The 23,892-nt window shown below is 35.9% G+C and overlaps 1 protein-coding gene across 4 annotated transcripts in view; it reads right to left on the bottom strand.

Annotated features, from left to right (window-relative positions):
* The window catches only part of LOC119522748 (protein diaphanous homolog 2-like), a 132,578-nt gene that overhangs the window by 48,227 nt on the left and 60,459 nt on the right, over positions 1-23,892 (bottom strand). For 3 of the 4 annotated variants that reach the window (XM_037821369.1, XM_037821371.1, XM_037821373.1), the window contains exon 4: positions 6,966-7,070. In XM_037821369.1, coding sequence (XP_037677297.1) covers positions 6,966-7,070 — 105 coding nt within the window. Of the gene's footprint in view, positions 1-4,544; positions 4,676-6,965; positions 7,071-23,892 lie in introns of those variants that run through there. The other variant, XM_037821372.1, reaches the window with a different exon arrangement.

The raw sequence follows: 23,892 nt of genomic DNA, 5'->3' as shown, positions 1-23,892 counted from the left end.
AAGAAAAACAATCAATGTATTACAACACATTAAAAACTCGAAAGGGAAAAATCAATTGATCATCTCAATAGATGCTGAAAAAGCATTTGACAAAATCCAACATCCCTTTTTGATAAAAACACTTCAAAAGGTAGGAATTGAAGGAAACTTCCTCAACATGATAAAGAGCATATATGAAAAACCCACAGCCAGCATAGTACTCAATGGTGAGAGACTGAAAGCCTTCCCTCTAAGATCAGGAACAAGACAAGGATGCCCGCTGTCACCACTGTTATTCAACATTGTGCTGGAAGTGCTAGCCAGGGCAATCCGGCAAGACAAAGAAATAAAAGGCATCCAAATTGGAAAAGAAGAAGTAAAACTGTCATTGTTTGCAGATGATATGATCTTATATCTAGAAAACCCTGAGAAATCGACGATACAGCTACTAGAGCTAATAAACAAATTTAGCAAAGTAGCGGGATACAAGATTAATGCACATAAGTCAGTAATGTTTCTATATGCTAGAAATGAAGAAACTGAAGAGACACTCAAGAAAAAGATACCATTTTCAATAGCAACTAAAAAAATCAAGTACCTAGGAATAAACTTAACCAAAGATGTAAAAGACCTATACAAAGAAAACTACATAACTCTACTAAAAGAAATAGAAGGGGACCTTAAAAGATGGAAAAATATTCCATGTTCATGGATAGGAAGGCTAAATGTCATTAAGATGTCAATTCTACCCAAACTCATCTACAGATTCAATGCAATCCCAATCAAAATTCCAACAACCTACTTTGCAGACTTGGAAAAGCTAGTGATCAAATTTACTTGGAAAGGGAAGATGCCTCGAATTGCTAAAGACACTCTAAAAAAGAAAAACGAAGTGGGAGGACTTACACTCCCTGACTTTGAAGCTTATTATAAAGCCACAGTTGCCAAAACAGCATGGTACTGGCACAAAGATAGACATATAGATCAATGGAATCGAATTGAGAATTCAGAGATAGACCCTCAGATCTATGGCCGACTGATCTTTGATAAGGCCCCCAAAGTCACCGAACTGAGTCATAATGGTCTTTTCAACAAATGGGGCGGGGAGAGTTGGATATCCATATGCAAAAGAATGAAAGAGGACCCCTACCTCACCCCCTACACAAAAATTAACTCAAAATGGACCAAAGATCTCAATATAAAAGAAAGTACCATAAAACTCCTAGAAGATAATGTAGGAAAACATCTTCAAGACCTTGTATTAGGAGGCCACTTCCTAGACTTTACACCCAAAGCACAAGCAACAAAAGAGAAAATAGATAAATGGGAACTCCTCAAGATTAGAAGTTTCTGCACCTCAAAGGAATTTCTCAAAAAGGTAAAGAGGCAGCCAACTCAATGGGAAAAAATTTTTGGAAACCATGTATCTGACAAAAGACTGATATCTTGCATATACAAAGAAATCCTACAACTCAATGACAATAGTACAGACAGCCCAATTATAAAATGGGCAAAAGATATGAAAAGACAGTTCTCTGAAGAGGAAATACAAATGGCCAAGAAACACATGAAAAAATGTTCAGCTTCACTAGCTATTAGAGAGATGCAAATTAAGACCACAATGAGATACCATCTAACACCGATTAGAATGGCTGCCATTAAACAAACAGGAAACTACAAATGCTGGAGGGGATGTGGAGAAATTGGAACTCTTATTCATTGTTGGTGGGACTGTATAATGGTTCAGCCACTCTGGAAGTCAGTCTGGCAGTTCCTTAGAAATCTAGATATAGAGCTACCATTCGATCCAGCGATTGCACTTCTCGGTATATACCCGGAAGATCGGAAAGCAGTGACACGAACAGATATCTGCACGCCAATGTTCATAGCAGCATTATTCACAATTGCCAAGAGATGGAAACAACCCAAATGTCCTTCAACAGATGAGTGGATAAATAAAATGTGGTATATACACACGATGGAATACTACGCGGCAGTAAGAAGGAACGATCTCGTGAAACATATGACAACATGGATGAACCTTGAAGACATAATGCTGAGCGAAATAAGCCAGGCAGAAAAAGAGAAATATTATATGCTACCACTAATGTGAACTTTGAAAAATGTAAAACAAATGGTTTATAATGTAGAATGTAGGGGAACTAGCAGTAGAGAGCAATTAAGGAAGGGGGAACAATAATCCAAGAAGAACAGATAAGCTATTTAACGTTCTGGGGATGCCCAGAAATGACTATGGTCTGTTAATTTCTGATGGATGTAGTAGGAACAAGTTCACTGAAATGTTGCTATATTATGTAACTTTCTTGGGGTAAAGTAGGAACATGTTGGAAGTTAAGCAGTTATCTTAGGTTAGTTGTCTTTTTCTTACTCCCTTGTTATGGTCTCTTTGAAATGTTCTTTTATTGTATGTTTGTTTTCTTTTTAACTTTTTTTTCATACAGTTGATTTAAAAAAGAAGGGAAAGTTAAAAAAAAAAAAAGAAAAGAAAAAAGACAAACAAGGAAAAAAAAAAAAAAAGATGTAGTGCCCCCTTGAGGAGCCTGTGGAGAATGCAGGGGTATTCGCCTACCCCACCTCCATGGTTGCTAACAGGACCACAGACATAGGGGACTGGAGGTTTGATGGGTTGAGCCCTCTACCATAAGTTTTACCCTTGGGAAGACGGTTGCTGCAAAGGAGAGGCTAGGCCTCCCTGTATTTGTGCCTAAGAGTCTCCTCCTGAATGCCTCTTTGTTGCTCAGATGTGGCCCTGTCTCTCTGGCTAAGCCAACTTGAAAGGTGAAATCACTGCCCTCCCCCCTACGTGGGATCAGACACCCAGGGAAGTGAATCTCCCTGGCAACGTGGAATATGACTCCCGGGGAGGAATGTAGACCCGGCATCGTGGGATGGAGAACATCTTCTTGACCAAAAGGGGGATGTGAAAGGAAATGAAATAAGCTTCAGTGGCAGAGAGATTCCAAAACGAGCCGAGAGATCACTCTGGTGGGCACTCTTACGCACACTTTAGACAACCTTTTTTAGGTTCTAAAGAATTGGGGTAGCTGGTGGTGGATACCTGAAACTATTAAACTACAACCCAGAACCCATGAATCTCGAAGACAGTTGTATAAAAATGTAGCTTATGAGGGGTGACAGTGGGATTGGGAATGCCATAAGGACCAAACTCCACTTTGTCTAGTTTATGGATGGATGTGTAGAAAAGTAGGGGAAGCAAACAAACAGATAAAGGTACCCAGTGTTCTTTTTTACTTCAATTGCTCTTTTTCACTCTAATTATTATTCTTGTTATTTTTGTGTGTGTGCTAATGAAGGTGTCAGGGATTGATTTAGGTGATGAATGTACAACTATGTAATGGTACTGTAAACAATCGAAAGTACAATTTGTTTTCTATGAAAAAAAAAAAAAAAAAAAAATTAATTGAAACCCCAGTAAGAATCCTAAGTTGAAGAGGACAGCACAAAATACAAAAAGATAATGTCAGTTACCTAGCAAATTATTTCAGAGGAATCCATGAATCTTCAAATAGGAAAGCAGCTTTCTTAAATACTCGTTCAACAGACTATTTAAAGGCAGTGATTATTTAAGTGAAAAAAAGCCTCTTTGGTGCCATTAACAAACTTCTCTGTATTGAAAGATATAATGTTGGCCTAAATTACTTTGTCCTACACCAAAAAGACAGAGGTTTTATTTGTCCCTTGTTTATTTACCTGGGACATCGGATTAAAAAAAGATTAAAAAGATAAAAAAACAAAACAAAAACAAGCAAAAAAAACCATGAACCAGTCTTAATTAAGGCTGGTCTATACTCAGTGAAACAACCAGAGTATTGCCCATTTAAAGATTCATCTAGATTGCAAAATGATTGTATTTAGCTAAAGCACATTGATTTCAGTCAATAACTTTTCCTCCTAAATGTCTATATATGCTTTTTATTACATGCAAGCATCCCGTCTAAGTCACCAACATATGCTGACTGTTTTAGTATTATGAATAAGTATGAAAAGTTCTGAAATATTAACAAAGCTCAGTTTTCCATTTCTCAAAATATGTTTTGAAAATACAAACTTTTCCAGATTATTTGTGGCCAACAACATGTACCAACAACCCACGTCAAGTCCGTAATCACACTTCCTACATGGAATCCAGCAAATAGGAAATAAAATGCAGAGGAGAGGCTCTTCTCCACCCCCTTATTTAAAGTTAATGATCACCAACTGATTTATTCAAACTATTTTTTTTTTCTTGTAATCATTCACACAACTTAATCTCCATTATGAGACTTTAAGGGGAAAAAAACTAAGCAACATTTTTCATCATTATCTTTGTAATGTCCTTTAAATTCTCTTATTCCATACTAATTTTAGCAAAGTTAATTACACAACAAAAGATGCTTATTTGCTTTAGAAACAGGTTTTGACCACCTATGTGTGTACTGTTTCATCTTATTTTAATGTCCTTACCCAGGAACCCAGGAGAATGATGGACATTTCTTACTGAGCTCTTATTTTGTTTTTTAGATTCCATACAAAATGACCAAACCAGGTGTTTAAAGGAGAAAATGTACAATTTATGTTTAAATTTAACTATAATTCTCACTTGCGTGTTTAATTTTCCCACCAGGTACTCTTGTCTTTAACTTTGTTTTTCCTCCAAGATGAAAGTTTTGACTACCTATAAAGTATTTTCATTAAAAAGAAGTGGTTACAATCGTATCTATTTTAAATAAGGAGACATTTTTATGCATATCAGTATAATGCAAAAGTAAGTAAAAAAAAAAAAGTACAAGACATACTAAACATATCTAAAGCATAATGAAAGACAGCAGGATGGTTACACACAGGTAAACAGCCATACATTAGAGGTTATAATTTGTGCAAATTTTATTGTCATGAACATGAAAAGGTCAAAAGATGAGAGTTATTATGTGTTGCTGAAAAGTATCCCTCTCATCTTCAAAGGAAATTACATTAGCAATTTTCTTTGTTTTAATGACAGAAAACACAGCACTAATTAATGTCTACTCAAGGTAAGAAACCTTTAAAACATGCTTGTCGACAGGCTTTCTTTCATCATAATATGTGGTCCATGAAAAATATTAGCAAATGAAATGTATAATTCTGGAACTCTAATGAAAGTGCTATACACATGTCAGGTGCTTAGATGTATGTTAAACGAACAAATAAGGGTCACACATTAAACAGTTACAGTACTGATTATGAGGCTAATGCCTTCAAGATGGGATATTTAAATCTTCTGAGAAACACTGAATTTCCACTTTTGGTATAAGCAATTCAAGAGAGCTCATCTAATAGTTACCAGAATACTAGCATTTTAATCTGAAAAAATAAATATAGAACCTAAAATGTGCATTTCTTTGGTCAGTTGAAGAAACAATATGAAGATAAATGAAAACTAATTCTACATTGAGGTAGAACAAAAATCAAAAGGTTAAGGAATAAGTGTGGCTTCATATAATCTTCATTATATTCAGTCCCACTTAAACATACACATGACAACAACAAACGAGCCAGAGATACTAACAAAATCTTATTAAGAACACCATATGATTATTCATATATTGTTATCTGTACCTTGCACTCAAATTTAGTTATATAAATTTACTAGTGTATTTGCCTTTAGGTATTTGAAAAATAACACTGAAAGTATACCTAGCATTTCCTAAAGCATTTTACTGTGAACAATAACTTGAGAGCAAAAATGAGAAGAGATTCATCAGAATTTCAAAGTAAAACCCTATGCATCACCTAATTTCATTGAAAACGACGCTCATGGCAAATTTCACTTATCACTTGAAACATATTTCTGCCCTTGGATACCAGAAGCAAATTCAAAAACATGCTGTTGCTCTGCTCTTGCAGAGCTGCACTGTGTTATGTTTAAATAGTTCAGCATTCAGATTTAGCTTGCTTAAAGTAAACTGTAGTATCAATACAGTTGTTGAATTCAGGGCGAAACGCATTAGTAATTGCCACTGGAATTACCATACTGAAATACATAATAGGATATCCAAATAATTTTACAATATATTTTTGCCAATGAAGAACTATTTTATTCACTATTCAACTTTGTAAATTCAAAACAGATGGGAAATTTTGAGTTGTATATGTTACTACAATAAAAAATTTTTTAAATATTTATAATTTTATGAACTCTAGATATGAAAAGCTTTCTCTTTATAGAAATGTAGAAGATGCATTTCACTATTCAAAAATATCAAACCTGAAGGCTATTTTGGAAGCACCTTTGGAAGCGAACAAAGCAAAATACTCCATTAAAATGTTAGGCTTTTCCTGTTGATAACAAACCTTTCAGTGAATGCTACTTTCGAGTCTTTTAAGACTCAGAAAAACAGACTTGACTAAAGCTCCTATTAAGTGTTCTCCCTTATATTAAATAAAGCTGTACAATGACAATCACAAGGCAGTTTACACAATTAGTATCACATAAAAAAATGAAAAAACAATTACTATTGCATATTAAAAATAATGCTAAAAATCTCATGCAAGCAGACACACAACATGTAGCGTTAATGTAAATTTAGGTGAAGCTTCTGACCAGGCTGTGTTTGTGTCTTCTCCCGTAAAATCTGAAATTTTCATCTAACAAACCATATATTAAGTGGAATATCTGCAAGCTGCTCTCAATTTTTAGTAAATGCACAAAACTTCTGCTGCAAAACTCACTGGATTAACTCAGAGCCTTCTATCCTTAGTGTGTTTACCATGTTTATGATAATGGAAGTCTCAATTCTAATTAAGAATGGTTTTGATATATGCACCAATTGTGTAAAAATATATGTATAAATTGTCTTCCGAATAGACTAGATGAATTTATGAGGAAGGAATTTGAAAATCTGAAGGTTTATTTTTGTTTTGTTTTTTAAGTAGGTAATGCTACCCTAAGCTCATTATATTGGTGTCAGAAAAATCTCACTACTCACAGATTTGGCAGTGGCAGAAATATACTGGACAACCATCTCACGTTTGGTGGTAAAATCTTTGTTTCGCAAAGGAGCTTTTCGTTCTTCATTAAGGTTCATGTCCTCCTGTTAGAAAGAACATATACTGTGAGGATTGATAAATTTCTGGCTAAGTGTTTCAAAAGTGATAAATATTAATATTCTCTATGTCTTAAAATAATAAGCCATGCTATTTCTAACAATAATCACTTTTAAGGATACTTTACTATTATTTTTCACTCTATATACCATATTGCTGTGTAAATTTTACCATATATTCATGGTTCATACTTCTACCTGTCTAACTAATGAGCACAAAGAAAAAAACATTAACTTTTCCACAGAATGAATTTTAACTATTCCACATGAAAAAAGTTTATTGCATAGGTATGCATCATACAAGCTTGACAAAGACATTTATATACCTCGATAACAAAAAATAAAGAAAACATTATTACTATATTGTATATCTGTCCTTAGGATTACTATTATTCTGAAAAGCAAATTCTGATTTATAAATGAATAGGGGGATATATATCTATAATATGCCATGGAAGAAAAACTCATGAGAAGTTCCTGGATTTGAAAAGAGAAAAAAAAAAAAAAAAGGAAAGCAAATATACAATTAGCCATATTGGGATAACAAAAATCACTCATTGGAAAAAAAATATATTCAGTTACAAGAACATATTGTTTTGAGCTATGATAAACTTTAATTTCTTGGGAATTATTTTTTATTTTGTGATGAATTCATATACACACATATAACATTTTCAACAGACAAATTATTTTTCTTCATTTTGAAACCCATGATAACCCTTGCAACATATGAAGGTAGACACACTTGAGGAGACATAAAACCAACTTGGAAATGACTGTGCTTTGAATAATAGCATCAAGTGAAAAGACAACCCACAAAATGAGCAAAAATGTTTACAAATCATATATCTGATAAGGGACTTGCATCCAGAATAAAGAACTCTTAAAACTGAACAATAAAATGACAATTAACCCAATTTAAAAATGCACAAAGGATTTGATTAGATATTTTTCTAAAGAAGATATAGGAATGGCCGATAAGCACATGAAAAACTGCTCAAAATCATTAGTCATTAGGGAAATGCAAATCAAAACCACTTCACACCCACTAGGCCAGCCATTAACCAAAAAAAAAAAAAAAAAGACAAAAACAAGTGTTGATGGGAATTTGAAGAAACCAGAATCTTCATACATTGCTAGTGGGGATGTAAAATGATGCATCCATATGGGAAAACAGTCTGGCAGTTCCTCAAAAAGTTAAATATAGAGTTACTACCATATTCTTAGGTATATGTACCCAAGAGTACTGAAAACATATGTCCACACAAAAACATGTCCACAGATGTTCATAGCAGCATTATTCATAAAAGCCAAAGAGTGAAATAACCCAAACGTCCATCAACTGAAGAATGGGTAAACAAAATGTGGTATATCCATACAATGAAATTCAGCCACAAAAAGGAATGAGGAGGCGGGGCAAGATGGCAGACTGGTGAGCTGTATGTTTTAGTTACTCCTCCAGGAAAGTAGGTAGAAAGCCAGGAACTACGTGGACTGGACACCACAGAGCAATCTGACTTTGGGCATACTTCATACAACACTCATGAAAACGTGGAACTGCTGAGATCAGCGAAATCTGTAAGTTTTTACGGCCAGGGGACCCGCGCCCCTCCCTGCCAGGCTCAGTCCCGTGGGAGGAGGGGCTGTCAGCTCTGGGAAGGAGAAGGGAGAACTGCAGTGGCAGCCCTTATCGGAAACTCATTCTACTGATCCAAACTCCAACCATAGATACACTGAGACCAGACACCAGAGAATCTGAGAGCAGCCAGCCCAGCAGAGAGGAGACAGGCATAGAAAAAAAAAAACAACACGAAAAACTCCAAAATAAAAGCGGAGGATTTTTGGAGTTCTGGTGAACACAAAAAGGGGAAGGGCGGAGCTCAGGCCGTGAGGCGCATATGCAAATCCCGAAGAAAAGCTGATCTCTCTGCCCTGTGGACCTTTCCTTAATGGCCCTGGTTGCTTTGTCTATTAGCATTTCAATAACCCATTAGATCTCTGAGGGCCTTTTTTTTTTTTTTTTTTTTAATCCTTTTGTCTTTTTCTAAAACAATTACTCTAAGAAGCCCAATACAGAAAGCTTCAAAGACTCTCAATTTGGGCACGTCAAGTCAAGAGCAGAACTAAGAGAGCTCTGAGACAAAAGGCAATAATCCAGGGGCTGAGAAAATTCACTAAACAACACAACTTCCCAAGAAAAGGGGGGTGTCCGCTCACAGCCACCATCCTGGTGGACAGGAAACACTCCTGCCCATCGCCAGCCCCATAGCCCAGAGCTGCCCCAGACAACCCAGGGTGACAGAAGTGCTTCAAATATCAGGCACACACCACAAAACTGGGCGTGGACATTACCCTTCCCTGCAACCTCAGCTGATTGTCCCAAAGTTGGGAAGGTGGAGCAGTGTGAATTAACAAAGCCCCAATCAGCCATCATTTGAGCAGACTGGGAGCCTCCCTACACAGCCCAGCAGCCCAGAACTGCCCTGGGGGGACGGCACTCACCTGTGACATAGCACAGTCATCCCTCAACAGAGGACCCGGGTGCACAGCCTGAAGGAGGGGCCCACTTGCAAGTCTCAGGAGCCATACGCCAATACCAAGGACTTGTGGGTCAGTGGCAAAGACAAACTGTGGCAGGACTGAACTGAAGGATTAGACTATTGCAGCAGCTTTAAAACTCTAGGATCACCAGGGAGATTTGATTGTTAGGGCCACCCCCCCTCCCCGACTGCCCAGAAACACGCCCCACATACAGGGCAGGCAACACCAACTACACACGCAAGCTTGGTACACCAATTGGGCCCCACAAGACTCACTCCCACACTCACCAAAAAGGCTAAGCAAGGGAGAACTGGCTTGTGGAGAACAGGTGGCTCGTGGACGCCACCTGCTGGTTAGTTAGAGAAAGTGTACTCCACGAAGCTGTAGATCTGATAAATTAGAGATAAGGACTTCAATAGGTCTACAAACCCTTAAAGAACCCTATCAAGTTCAGCAAATGTCACGAGGCCAAAAACAACAGAAAATTATAAAGCATATGAAAAAACCAGACGATATGGATAACCCAAGCCCAAGCACCCAAATCAAAAGACCAGAAGAGACACAGCACCTAGAGCAGCTACTCAAAGAACTAAAGATGAACAATGAGACCATAGTACGGGATATAAAGGAAATCAAGAAGACTCTAGAAGAGCATAAAGAAGACATTGCAAGACTAAATAAAAAAATGGATGATCTTATGGAAATTAAAGAAACTGTTCACCAAATTAAAAAGATTCTGGACACTCATAGTACAAGACTAGAGGAAGTTGAACAACGAATCAGTGACCTGGAAGATGACAGAATGGAAAATGAAAGCATAAAAGAAAGAATGGGGAAAACAATTGAAAAAATCGAAATGGACCTCAGGGATATGATAGACAATATGAAACGTCCAAATATAAGACTCATTGGTGTCCCAGAAGGGGAAGAAAAGGGTAAAGGTCTAGGAAGAGTATTCAAAGAAATTGTTGGGGAAAACTTCCCAAATCTTCTAAACAACATAAATACACAAATCATAAATGCTCAGCGAACTCCAAATAGAATAAATCCAAATAAACCCACTCCGAGACATATACTGATCACACTGTCAAACACAGAAGAGAAGGAGCAAGTTCTGAAAGCAGCAAGAGAAAAGCAATTCACCACATACAAAGGAAACAGCATAAGACTAAGTAGTGACTACTCAGCAGCCACCATGGAGGCGAGAAGGCAGTGGCACGATATATTTAAAATTCTGAGTGAGAAAAATTTCCAGCCAAGAATACTTTATCCAGCAAAGCTCTCCTTCAAATTTGACGGAGAGCTTAAATTTTTCACAGACAAACAAATGCTGAGAGGATTTGCTAACAAGAGACCTGCCCTACTGGAGATACTAAAGGGAGCCCTACAGACAGAGAAACAAAGACAGGACAGAGAGACTTGGAGAAAGGTTCAGTACTAAAGAGATTCGGTATGGGTACAATAAAGGATATTAATAGAGAGAGGGAAAATATGGCAAACATAAACCAAAGGATAAGATGGCCGATTCAAGAAATGCCTTCACGGTTATAACGTTGAATGTAAATGGATTAAACTCCCCAATTAAAAGATATAGATTCGCAGAATGGATCAAAAAAAATGAACCATCAATATGTTGCATACAAGAGACTCATCTTAGACACAGGGACACAAAGAAACTGAAAGTGAAAGGATGGAAAAAAATATTTCATGCAAGCTACAGCCAAAAGAAAGCAGGTGTAGCAATATTAATCTCAGATAAAATAGACTTCAAATGCAGGGATGTTTTGAGAGACAAAGAAGGCCACTACATACTAATAAAAGGGGCAATTCAGCAAGAAGAAATAACAATCGTAAATGTCTATGCACCGAATCAAGGTGCCACAAAATACATGAGAGAAACACTGGCAAAACTAAAGGAAGCAATTGATGTTTCCACAATAATTGTGGGAGACTTCAACACATCACTCTCTCCTATAGATAGATCAACCAGACAGAAGACCAATAAGGAAATTGAAAACCTAAGCAATCTGATAAATGAATTAGATTTAACAGACATATACAGGACATTACATCCCAAATCACCAGGATACACATACTTTTCTAGTGCTCACGGAACTTTCTCCAGAATAGATCATATGCTGGGACATAAAACAAGCCTCAATAAATTTAAAAAGATTGAAATTATTCAAAGCACATTCTCTGACCACAATGGAATACAATTAGAAGTCAATAACCATCAGAGACTTAGAAAATTCACAAATACCTGGAGGTTAAACAACACACTCCTAAACAATCAGTGGGTTAAAGAAGAAATAGCAAGAGAAATTGCTAAATATATAGAGACGAATGAAAATGAGAACACAACATACCAAAATCTATGGGATGCAGCAAAAGCAGTGCTAAGGGGGAAATTTATAGCACTAAACGCATATATTAAAAAGAAAGAAAGAGCCAAAATCAAAGAACTAATGGATCAACTGAAGAAGCTAGAAAATGAACAGCAAACCAATCCTAAACCAAGTAGAAGAAAAGAAATAACAAGGATTAAAGCAGAAATAAATGACATAGAGAACAAAAAAACAATAGAGAGGATAAATATCACCAAAAGTTGGTTCTTTGAGAAGATCAACAAGATTGACAAGCCCCTAGCTAGACTGACAAAATCAAAAAGAGAGAAGACCCATATAAACAAAATAATGAATGAAAAAGGTGACATAACTGCAGATCCTGAAGAAATTAAAAAAATTATAATAGGATATTATGAACAACTGCATGGCAACAAACTGGACAATGTAGAAGAAATGGACAATTTCCTGGAAACATATGAACAACCTAGACTGACCAGAGAAGAAATAGAAGACCTCAACCAACCCATCACAAGCAAAGAGATCTAATCACTCATCAAAAATCTTCCCACAAATAAATGCCCAGGGCCAGATGGCTTCACAGGGGAATTCTACCAAACTTTCCAGAAAGAACTGACACCAATCTTACTCAAACTCTTTCAAAACATTGAAGAAAAGGGAACACTACATAACTCATTTTATGACGCTAACATCAATCTAATACCAAAATCAGGCAAAGATGCTACAAAAAAGGAAAACTACCGGCCAATCTCCCTAATGAATATAGATGCAAAAATCCTCAACAAAATACTTGCAAATCGAATCCAAAGACACATTAAAAAAATCATACACCATGACCAAGTGGGGTTCATTCCAGGCATGCAAGGATGGTTCAACATAAGAAAAACAATCAATGTATTACAACACATTAAAAACTCGAAAGGGAAAAATCAATTGATCATCTCAATAGATGCTGAAAAAGCATTTGACAAAATCCAACATCCCTTTTTGATAAAAACACTTCAAAAGGTAGGAATTGAAGGAAACTTCCTCAACATGATAAAGAGCATATATGAAAACCCACAGCCAGCATAGTACTCAATGGTGAGAGACTGAAAGCCTTCCCTCTAAAATCAGGAACAAGACAAGGATGCCCGCTGTCACCACTGTTATTCAACATTGTGCTGGAAGTGCTAGCCAGGGCAATCCGCCAAGACAAAGAAATAAAAGGCATCCAAATTGGAAAAGAAGAAGTAAAACTGTCATTGTTTGCAGATGATATGATCTTATATCTAGAAAACCCTGAGAAATCGACGATACAGCTACTAGAGCTAATAAACAAATTTAGCAAAGTAGCGGGATACAAGATTAATGCACATAAGTCAGTAATGTTTCTATATGCTAGAAATGAACAAACTGAAGAGACACTCAAGAAAAAGATACCATTTTCAATAGCAACTAAAAAAATCAAGTACCTAGGAATAAACTTAACCAAAGATGTAAAAGACCTATACAAAGAAAACTACATAACTCTACTAAAAGAAATAGAAGGGGACCTTAAAAGATGGAAAAATATTCCATGTTCATGGATAGGAAGACTAAATGTCATTAAGATGTCAATTCTACCCAAACTCATCTACAGATTCAATGCAATCCCAATCAAAATTCCAACAACCTACTTTGCAGACTTGGAAAAGCTAGTTATCAAATTTATTTGGAAAGGGAAGATGCCTCGAATTGCTAAAGACACTCTAAAAAAGAAAAACGAAGTGGGAGGACTTACACTCCCTGACTTTGAAGCTTATTCTAAAGCCACAGTTGCCAAAACAGCATGGTACTGGCACAAAGATAGACATATAGATCAATGGAATCGAATTGAGAATTCCGAGATAGACCCTCAGATCTATGGCCGACTGATCTTTGATAAGGCCCCCAAAGTCACTGAACTGAGTCATAATGGTCTTTTCAACAAATGGGGCTGGGAGAGTTGGATATCCATATCCAAAAGAATGAAAGAGGACCCCTACCTCACCCCCTACACAAAAATTAACTCAAAATGGACCAAAGATCTCAATATAAAAGAAAGTACCATAAAACTCCTAGAAGATAATGTAGGAAAACATCTTCAAGACCTTGTATTAGGCGGCCACTTCCTAGACTTTACACCCAAAGCACAAGCAACAAAAGAGAAAATAGATAAATGGGAACTCCTCAAGCTTAGAAGTTTCTGCACCTCAAAGGAATTTCTCAAAAAGGTAAAGAGGCAGCCAACTCAATGGGAAAAAATTTTTGGAAACCATGTATCTGACAAAAGACTGATATCTTGCATATACAAAGAAATCCTACAACTCAATGACAATAGTACAGACAGCCCAATTATAAAATGGGCAAAAGATATGAAAAGACAGTTCTCTGAAGAGGAAATACAAATGGCCAAGAAACACATGAAACAATGTTCAGCTTCACTAGCTATTAGAGAGATGCAAATTAAAACCACAATGAGATACCATCTAACACCGGTTAGAATGGCTGCCATTAAACAAACAGGAAACTACAAATGCTGGAGGGGATGTGGAGAAATTGGAACTCTTATTCATTGTTGGTGGGACTGTATAATGGTTCAGCCACTATGGAAGTCAGTCTGGCAGTTCCTTAGAAAACTAGATATAGAGCTACCATTCGATCCAGCGATTGCACTTCTCGGTATATACCCGGAAGATCGGAAAGCAGTGACACGAACAGATATCTGCACGCCAATGTTCATAGCAGCATTATTCACAATTGCCAAGAGATGGAAACAACCCAAATGCCCTTCAACAGATGAGTGGATAAATAAAATGTGGTATATACACACGATGGAATACTACGCGGCAGTAAGAAGGAACGATCTGGTGAAACATGACAACATGGATGAACCTTGAAGACATAATGCTGAGCGAAATAAGCCAGGCACAAAAAGAGAAATATTATATGCTACCACTAATGTGAACTTTGAAAAATGTAAAACAAATGGTTTATAATGTAGAATGTAGGGGAACTAGCAGTAGAGAGCAATTAAGGAAGGGGGAACAATAATCCAAGAAGAACAGATAAGCTATTTAACGTTCTGGGGATGCCCAGAAATGACTATGGTCTGTTAAATTCTGATGGATATAGTAGGAACAAGTTCACAGAAATGTTGCTATATTATGTAACTGTCTTGGGTTAAAGTAGGAACATGTTGGAAGTTAAGCAGTTATCTTAGGTTAGTTGTCTTTTTCTTACTCCCTTGTTATGGGCTCTTTGAAATGTTCTTTTATTGTATGTTTGTTGTCTTTTTTTTTTCATACAGTTGATTTAAAAAAGAAGGGAAAGTTAAAAAAAAAAAAAAAAAAGAAAGAAAAACAAGAAAAAAAAAAAAGATTTAGTGCCCCCTTGAGGAGCCTGTGGAGAGTGCAGGGGTATTCGCCTAACCCACCTCCATGGTTGCTAACATGACCACAGACATAGGGGACTGGTGGTTTGATGGGTTGAGCCCTCTACCATAAGTTTTACCCTTGGGAAGACGGTTGCTGCAAAGGAGAGGCTAGGCCTCCCTATATTTGTGCCTAAGAGTCTCCTCCTGAATGCCTCTTTGTTGCTCAGATGTGGCCCTCTCTCTCTGGCTAAGCCAACTTGAAAGGTGAAATCACTGCCCTCCCCCCTACGTGGGATCAGACACCCAGGGGAGTGAATCTCCCTGGCAACGTAGAATATGACTCCCGGGGAGGAATGTAGACCCGGCATCGTGGGACGGAGAACATCTTCTTGACCAAAAGGGGGATGTGAAAGGAAATGAAATAAGCTTCAGTGGCAGAGAGATTCCAAAAGGAGCCGAGAGGTCACTCTGGTGGGCACTCTTACGCACACTTTAGATAACCCTTTTCAGGTTCTAAAGAATTGGGGTAGCTGGTGGTGGATACCTGAAACTATCAAACTACAACCCAGAACCCATGAATCTTGAAGACAGTTGTATAAAAATGTAGCTTATGAGGGGTGACAATGGGATTGGGAAAGCCATAAGGACCACACTCCACTTTGTCTAGTTTATGGATGGATGAGTAGAAAAATAGGGGAAGGAAACAAACAGACAAAGGTACCCAGTGTTCTTTTTTACTTCAATTGCTCTTTTTCACTCTAATTATTATTCTTGTTATTTTTGTGTGTGTGCTAATGAAGGTGTCAGGGATTGATTTAGGTGATGAATGTACAACTATGTAATGGTACTGTAAACAATCGAAAGTACGATTTGTTTTGTATGACTGCGTGGTATGTGAATATATCTCAATAAAATGATGATTAAAAAAAAAAAAGGAATGAAGTTCTGATACATGCTACAACATGGATGAACCTTGAAAACACCATGTTGAATGACATAAGCCAGACATAAAAAGACGACATAGTGTATGATTCCATTTATAAGAAATGTCCAGAAGAGGCAAATCTATAGAGACAGAAAACAGACTGGTGGTTGCCTAGGCTTGGGAATGTCTGGGAAAAATAGGGAGTGACTGCTAATGTGTATAGGGTTTCTTTTGGGGGTGATGAAAATGTTCTAGAATTACATAGTGGTGACGGTTGCACAACTTTGTTAATATACTAAAAACCTCAGAATTGTACACTTTAAAAGGGTGAATTTTATGTTATGAGAATTATATCTCAATAAAATAAAAAGAAAAAAATAATATTTATATCCCTTTACTCTTTCAATATGTATAGCCATTCCTTTTTTTTAATCAAGTAAATTAACGGGCAAAAAAAATTTTTTATTTATTTTAAAAACTCATGAGAATGGAGGAAAATAAAGGATCTGTGAAAAGTAATCAACTTGTGTCCATTTGTTGAATAGCAACTTTACTGACAGCAAGAATCTCATACTCTATATTTGCACCCACTGCAATGGCTCCTATGACAATTCATAGTCAATATCCATAAATTTTGTGTATGTATATATGACCCCCCTTCTTAATCACCTCTACCACTGTCTCTATCCCCATTTTATCTATCATATCTCCTTATTTCTTATTTCTGTCTTATTTGTTAATGACTATTTACTTATCAGGAGGCAGAAGACATCCTTTTCCTATTTCTTTCTCATAGCCCTAGCATTGTGGCATCAAGTAGAATCAAAGAAACAAAGCACAGATGCTCATCTATGTTCTGCATCTTTTTTAACTGATGAGGAACTCACTACCTCCTCAGGCATCCTATCCCATCTTAGAGCAGATTAATTTTTTATAAGTTTTTCCTTGAAAGACTAGGCATGAAACATGTACAACAAAATACTAATAGTGTGTTAAGGTGGCAGGACTGTGTCATTTTATTTTCTTCTCTATTTTCTAAATTTTGGACCATTTATTTACTTGATACATGCTAAGTACCAGGGACTATGCTAGGCTGGCTAAGTGAGTACACATCTGACAGACTGCTTTTAGACTGAAGCACTTAAAACAATGCCTGATACTTAGTAAATTATATACATCAGGTCAATTAAATAAAAATCAATAATCCATAGTCTAGTAGGGAAAACAGATATGCAAACAAATAATTATAATAGAGGCATGTATAAATTGCTTTGGAAACACAGAACAGAAAGGTCAGAGAAGTCTTCACCAGGATTTAGGTCTCATAGGATGAGAAAAATCTTACTGAAGACGAAACTATAGTGGTCATTTTTGGCTGCCCAACATCATTTAAACATCCCCACGACACTTCAATACATCCTTGCATTGCCAGTCCCACCTAACCAAGGTAAAATCCATAAAAAACTACATTTCTTGGTACGCCTTATAGCAAGAGTACAGTCATGTGGCTTGCTTTCCACCAGTGAAATGCATTTATAGGAAGTGTAGATTCAGAAATGAACTATGTGAGTAAGCAGGCCAGGAGTAGGTCAACCATTTTTGCTGGCACTGGTGGCAACAGAGTCACAAAGTTCTGGAATTGATGGCAGCAGTCACATCTTCATCAAGACAGTCTGATCAAGTGGTTCTGAGAATGTAACAGTTCCTTAATCAGACTTTTCAGTTGTGTGGTTCTGAAAGTTTATTCCTATAAGGTTACTACAGCCTGTTTCTGCAGGTTTCCTATTCAAAACTTATCTAATATCCCTTAATAATACATATATTTTTTTTTCCTATTTAAACTAGCTGGAATGGATTTACTTATGTGCAATAATTCAGGCTACTGAGGTAATTCAAGTGACAAGTGATAAGAGCCTGAACTAAGAGAGATGGTATTCAGACTGGAGAGAAGAGAAGAGAATTCAAAAATCATGAAGACTGAAGGCTATCCTCCAGGCTAAAGTATACCTACCAGGTTCAACTTACCTCACGTGACATAACTTAGCATCCATGTCTATCTCTCTCAAATACTCTAATTGTGGTTTGATAAAACAATACTTTATTAATTCAGCCCTGATTTTATGATCTTAGTAGCAAGAACACCATTCTGCTAACTCATTATGTCTTCACCTTTATACACTAGTCTCCTGACTAGTGTATGTATGTATGTTTATACACAAGCTAGGCCATGTCTGCATCCCCCAAGTAGAATCAACTTTGAAACAATGACAAGATTAAGTTTATCTTTATACTTCACAGTCAGCCCTAAGAATGTGGTAGTGCCACCTTTTACAATCTCTACGTAGAGAGTTTGTTCTCCTCCCAATAACACACCTACTGTGTACCTCCATTCAATTTTTTTGACATAGACTGCTGAGATCATGCCATCAGAGTAGAATCATTCTGTTGGAAGGTAGGTAGGACAGTAAGAATAATGGAAGAGTCCACACCTCAGAGCGATGCTGTCAAGATTAAACGTGATCATGCATATCAAGCCTGGTGTATATAAACTAGCTTTCATAGTTGTTGTCACCTCCCCAACCTCATCTTATACCACTTTTCATCTTGCCCTTATCTTGTCTGTAGTTTTCCTACACACACTATGCAGTTAACACATCCTTTACTTTGCTCATGATACTTGTTCTCCTTGCCTGGAATGTTATCATCTTCACCATCCTCTCCCTCTGCCTCCCCACCTCCCACCCCCAAACCCATAACTTGTCAACTCTCATACATTAAGACTCAGCTCAGCCACTAATTGTTCAGGAAGATTTCCCCAAACACCTTGCTTGGAAATGATTACATCCATCCCATTCTTCCATACTAATTCCTATATTGTAGCACTTAAAGTTATCTGATAAATCCAACTCCCCTAAACTATAATCTAACTGAAGGTAGAAACTAGGTCTTACATATTGCCCTCCCAGAACTTGCCACAGTGCCTGGAATGCAGCAAACATTTAATTAATATTTGTTGAATCAAAGTAAGATTTGGAACCTTGTCCCTAAGTATTTTAACTTGCTTTACAGTCACCAACATTTTTTATACCTATATATTTACTGAACAAGTTGTCCTTCAATGGGTACAATTCACATGAAAAGGAAAGAACACAATGACTCATTTTACTCATATAGAAATAAGAAATGTATTACCAATTAGGCAGCTAATACTTCCAAATCATTTAACTTTTGCTTTGTAATACAATAAAACTAAATAGCATAATAGAATTCAACATTAATTCTAAACATTGCAATTGAATATGAAATTTCTTCTAAACAAACTGAGTTCTCATAGCACTCAAATTTGACACACAAAAAAGCAAGCTTTTAGTATGTTTAAAATTTAGTTACTATTTCCACAATACATACTCTTTAAATAATTGGGTACTTCTAATATTTTTAAAGCCATATTTGTAAACACTCAACCATTTTTCCCTCCTTCTACATAAGCCATGATACAATTTTCCCATTAGAGACAAATTTCTTAACTTCTTCAGCAAATAAGCATTATATTCTTAAAGTTATTACTCAGGAGTTACATAAGAATAGAGTCAAATGAGAAGGTGAAAAGTTAAACCAGCTGCCTGTTCATTCAGCTGTGTTCTCATTCATTTATTTCCACCCCCCATATATACTTAAACAACATAATTTATAAAACTTTCATATTCTAACATGATTTTCTATTTCCCTGTCTCTTCTGCTGTTTTTCTCTTTTGCTTTATGGTAGGGAAATGCCAACATTTTACATTTTTACATCTCTTCTTTCTCTATAAGACAGAGGTAACACTCATCATTGCTTCTTTCTATAAATTTGCTCTTTTATTAAGCGTCATTTATTTTTCTCCCACATGTCTTGATTCCAGTTTAAGCCTGGATTTTCCACTTGCTAGCTTTAAATCTTAACATGACTTAAGCATCAAATGCTTGTTATTTTCCTTCTGCTTCTGAATAGCAATAATTCAAGTATTCTCCAACCCCAGCTGAGGGACTTGAACTTGTGGGAATGAACCAATGGTACCCTAGTACCTAAAAATATGCCCTAGCATGAAAAGCGATTATAGATATGCTAGATTACTTTGAGATTATAAATTAATGGATTTTTATAGCATTTGTTTAATTCATTCTTTTCAAAAGATATGTTCCCTAATTTCTCCCACCTCTATAGACTAGAAAGGACAGAATTTATTTCAAAATTCTAATAAAAGCATCAGGGATCCTCTACATAAATAGTCAACTCTATCTAGAATTAATTAACCACCTCATGTTTTCAAAAAATCCCGTTAGCTTTACCTTTATACACTGTAGCCACTTAACATATAGAAGCTCAGATGGAAAACAATGTTAAAGGAAAAAATTGTCCAAATACATTATCTCTAAAAATAGTTTCGAACCAAATGGAAAAAACAAAGGCATAATATTAATTGAATATTACTGAGTATGGCACTAAAATTCTTCATCTATTTCTATTTCAGGCTCTATTGGAAAGAATCTACTTTAAATACCTACACATACCACTTTACCATCAGAAGGGTAAAGCCAGAAGATATTTTTAGATATTAGAAAACAGAAATATTATTTTTATTTTCCCTAATCCTTAACTCTATGCAACACTGGACCAGGGGTTTCCAAAATCCAGAGATTACATAAAAGATCCATTAGAGTTTGAGAAAGAAATATGTACTTTTCTTCAAAAAATAAAAGAAAATAAGCTTTACTAACATTTAACACATAAATAACCACTGGAGCCCTCACTGAATGCATAGGTCCAAATCATACATGAGGTATCCTGTGGCAAGTGAGGGGCATTTACCATGTATATATTTTCAAGTGCACTGTAACACACTGCAGTTTAAACGTACCTGATTTTAAGTGGATTTACAGATTAACTAGTTTCAACTAAATCAACTAGTTTCACACAATGGAAAATGGCTTTAAAAGATTCATGCAAAGGCAAGAGATTGTGATTAATTGGATAATATCAATAACGTAAGCACAAGGGAAGAAGATACTAGAATGTTTTATTTCCTATTCATCGGTATGAGCCTTTCATCAGTTATATTATAAGGCAAAATAATGAAAATCTAAGAGTTAATAAAAAGCTGACCCCACAAAATTGAAATTACCAAGATAACTATTTGAAATATGGATATATATCCATCACCAGTGATGATCCTCACTTTAAGTGTATATTGTACCTTAAAATATTAACTAATTATAGTATAAAGCTACCTCAAATTAGCAGGACATTTAAAATCTAAGCATTCAGAGTGTGAAGAAAGCTTCTTCAATTTTCTCAATAAAATTAGAATCATGATACTCAAATCCAGTAATTTAGTGAAATTTTGGAACCTTAATGAGACAAATGTTTAGAAGCCCATTTTGAATTTTCTTTCTTTAATAGCAAAAAATAAAAGGTCCCATGGCATTGGGGAAAAACTTGGTAAAAGCAGAAATAATACATGTAAAACAACATGACAGTGAACTAAAACACAATCCTTTGTCAGCAAATACTGTCAGAAGACACAGAAATTATTGCTGAAAATTTGCTGAAACAAGTATTTTAAAAATTACTCAGTGTGGGAGGTTTACAGTACAGTTAGATGAAAACACAGTTCTTTAACATGTCAGCTTATATTATTTGCTGGATTACTTCAATAATGAAATACAGAAACTACTTTTCTTTGAGTCACTAAAGGAAAGATCTAACAGAAAAAAAATATTTACCAAAATAAATTATTTAATAAAAAGACATTTTATAGAAAAACAGTTAAGTGGGAAAGATTCCTAAGTAAGGCAAACCCACATGTGAAATTAAAGCCATTGCAAGAAAGAAGTTGAAACTGAAGTACACAGAGTGCTACAGAAAGCCGATAATGTGGCTGTTTTTTCAATAAGAGCAGGCTATTTAAAAGAATAGAATATTTACAGTATTTTGGAATGAGACAGGAAGTGACCATGAAAACATTTTATATCTAACAAAGATCTATATGATTATCTCAAGAAAAGTATTTGAAATCTGGAAATTTAGCATGACAGGCATTTTTCATTTATAAAAAGGCAAGTAATCTCTTGATGTTTTAACAATTAGTAAGAGAATCACTGCTTTTCAAATGAACTTCACTGGAAGAGACACACATTAGGAGACCCAACTTCCAGGTCAACCCCTTTGCCCTTGTTTGGAGTCACCTCATCCTCCTTCTCCCTGGAATTGGATGCATGTATGGAACAAACATGAGGAGACAATCATGAGGATGAGGGTCAACACATTAAGGATGTGGAAGGGAAAATGGAAAGAGCTCATGTCCCTGATGACATTGGTTGAAGCCCCATTTATTAAAGCTCATTTTGAACCCATTTACTTTAAAATACAAAAATTTAACACTCCAGATTAGTTGCAGGAAATTTACAAGCCACAGTTCAGCAAGAAACCTTTGCTTGATTCATGGATTGGACTGAGAAAAGTTAATACCATGATTTAATAAGTGTCGTTAACAATATACTTGTTCCATTTGGACATACATATCTTGGTCAGATTTATGTTTCACCCATGAAACATTATGATTAAGCGAAATATCAAAATAAAATTAACTTGGAACTAAACCTAATTACCATCTGTTTTTGAACAAGATATAAAAAATAATGACACACTGACATTGCTCTTACTAAAAAGTTATTAATCATGATAGCAAAGGTTTTTGTAACGTTAATAAATAAAATTAAATCATTTTAAAATCTAGTGCATTTCATGCTTTTCTCATCTTTTACTAGTTATGTGTATCTTTTATAATGTACATAATCCATACATATATATAATTTTTAAGTAAAATATATTGAGTTTACTTGCTGAAATATATAGATCTTTTCTGATGGGCTGTGAAATCAAAATGTCAGTCTATTGCATTAGTACAAGGGTCGGCAAACCTTTTATGTAAAGGGCCAGACAGTAAATATTTTAGGATTTGCAGGTCACTTGCTATCTGTCTTAACTACTCAACTCTGCAGTATAGCACAATAACAGCCATAGATAATACATAAACGAATGGGCATTCCAAAAAACATTATTTATGGACACTAAAATTCATATAATTTTCAGGTTTCATGAAATATTCTTCTTTTGATTTTTTTTCAGCTACTTAAAAATGTAAAAGCCATTCTTCCCTTGCGGACAGAGCAAAAACAGGTGGTCATTGTTTGTCAAACCATAGTTTAGATTATATATTCCTTAAGGCAGGATAGTGTCATCTTTGACATCTTTATGACCCTGCACCTAGCAAAGTATCTGACATTCAGTAAAGACTTAACAAATAAAGTTCCCCTGACACAGAAATTGGTGTTTCCTTTTTCCTTTCCACAATTATACCTTGTGTTCTGATATATCATCCCTACCAGAACATAAACTGCTTAACAGAAGGGATTTTCTTTGAGTTGTTCCCTGCTCTCTCCTCAGAGCTTAGAGCAACACCTTGCAAACAGAAGACACTGGACCTTGGTGAGGTAAACTTTTGAAATCTGAGACTGTTTCACATGCCAAAAAATAAAGATTGAAAATCTAGAACTGACACT

The sequence above is a fragment of the Choloepus didactylus genome, chromosome X (assembly GCF_015220235.1).
Source record: "Choloepus didactylus isolate mChoDid1 chromosome X, mChoDid1.pri, whole genome shotgun sequence".
NCBI lineage: Eukaryota > Metazoa > Chordata > Mammalia > Pilosa > Megalonychidae > Choloepus > Choloepus didactylus.
This window is presented reverse-complemented; position numbering and strand designations above follow the sequence as displayed.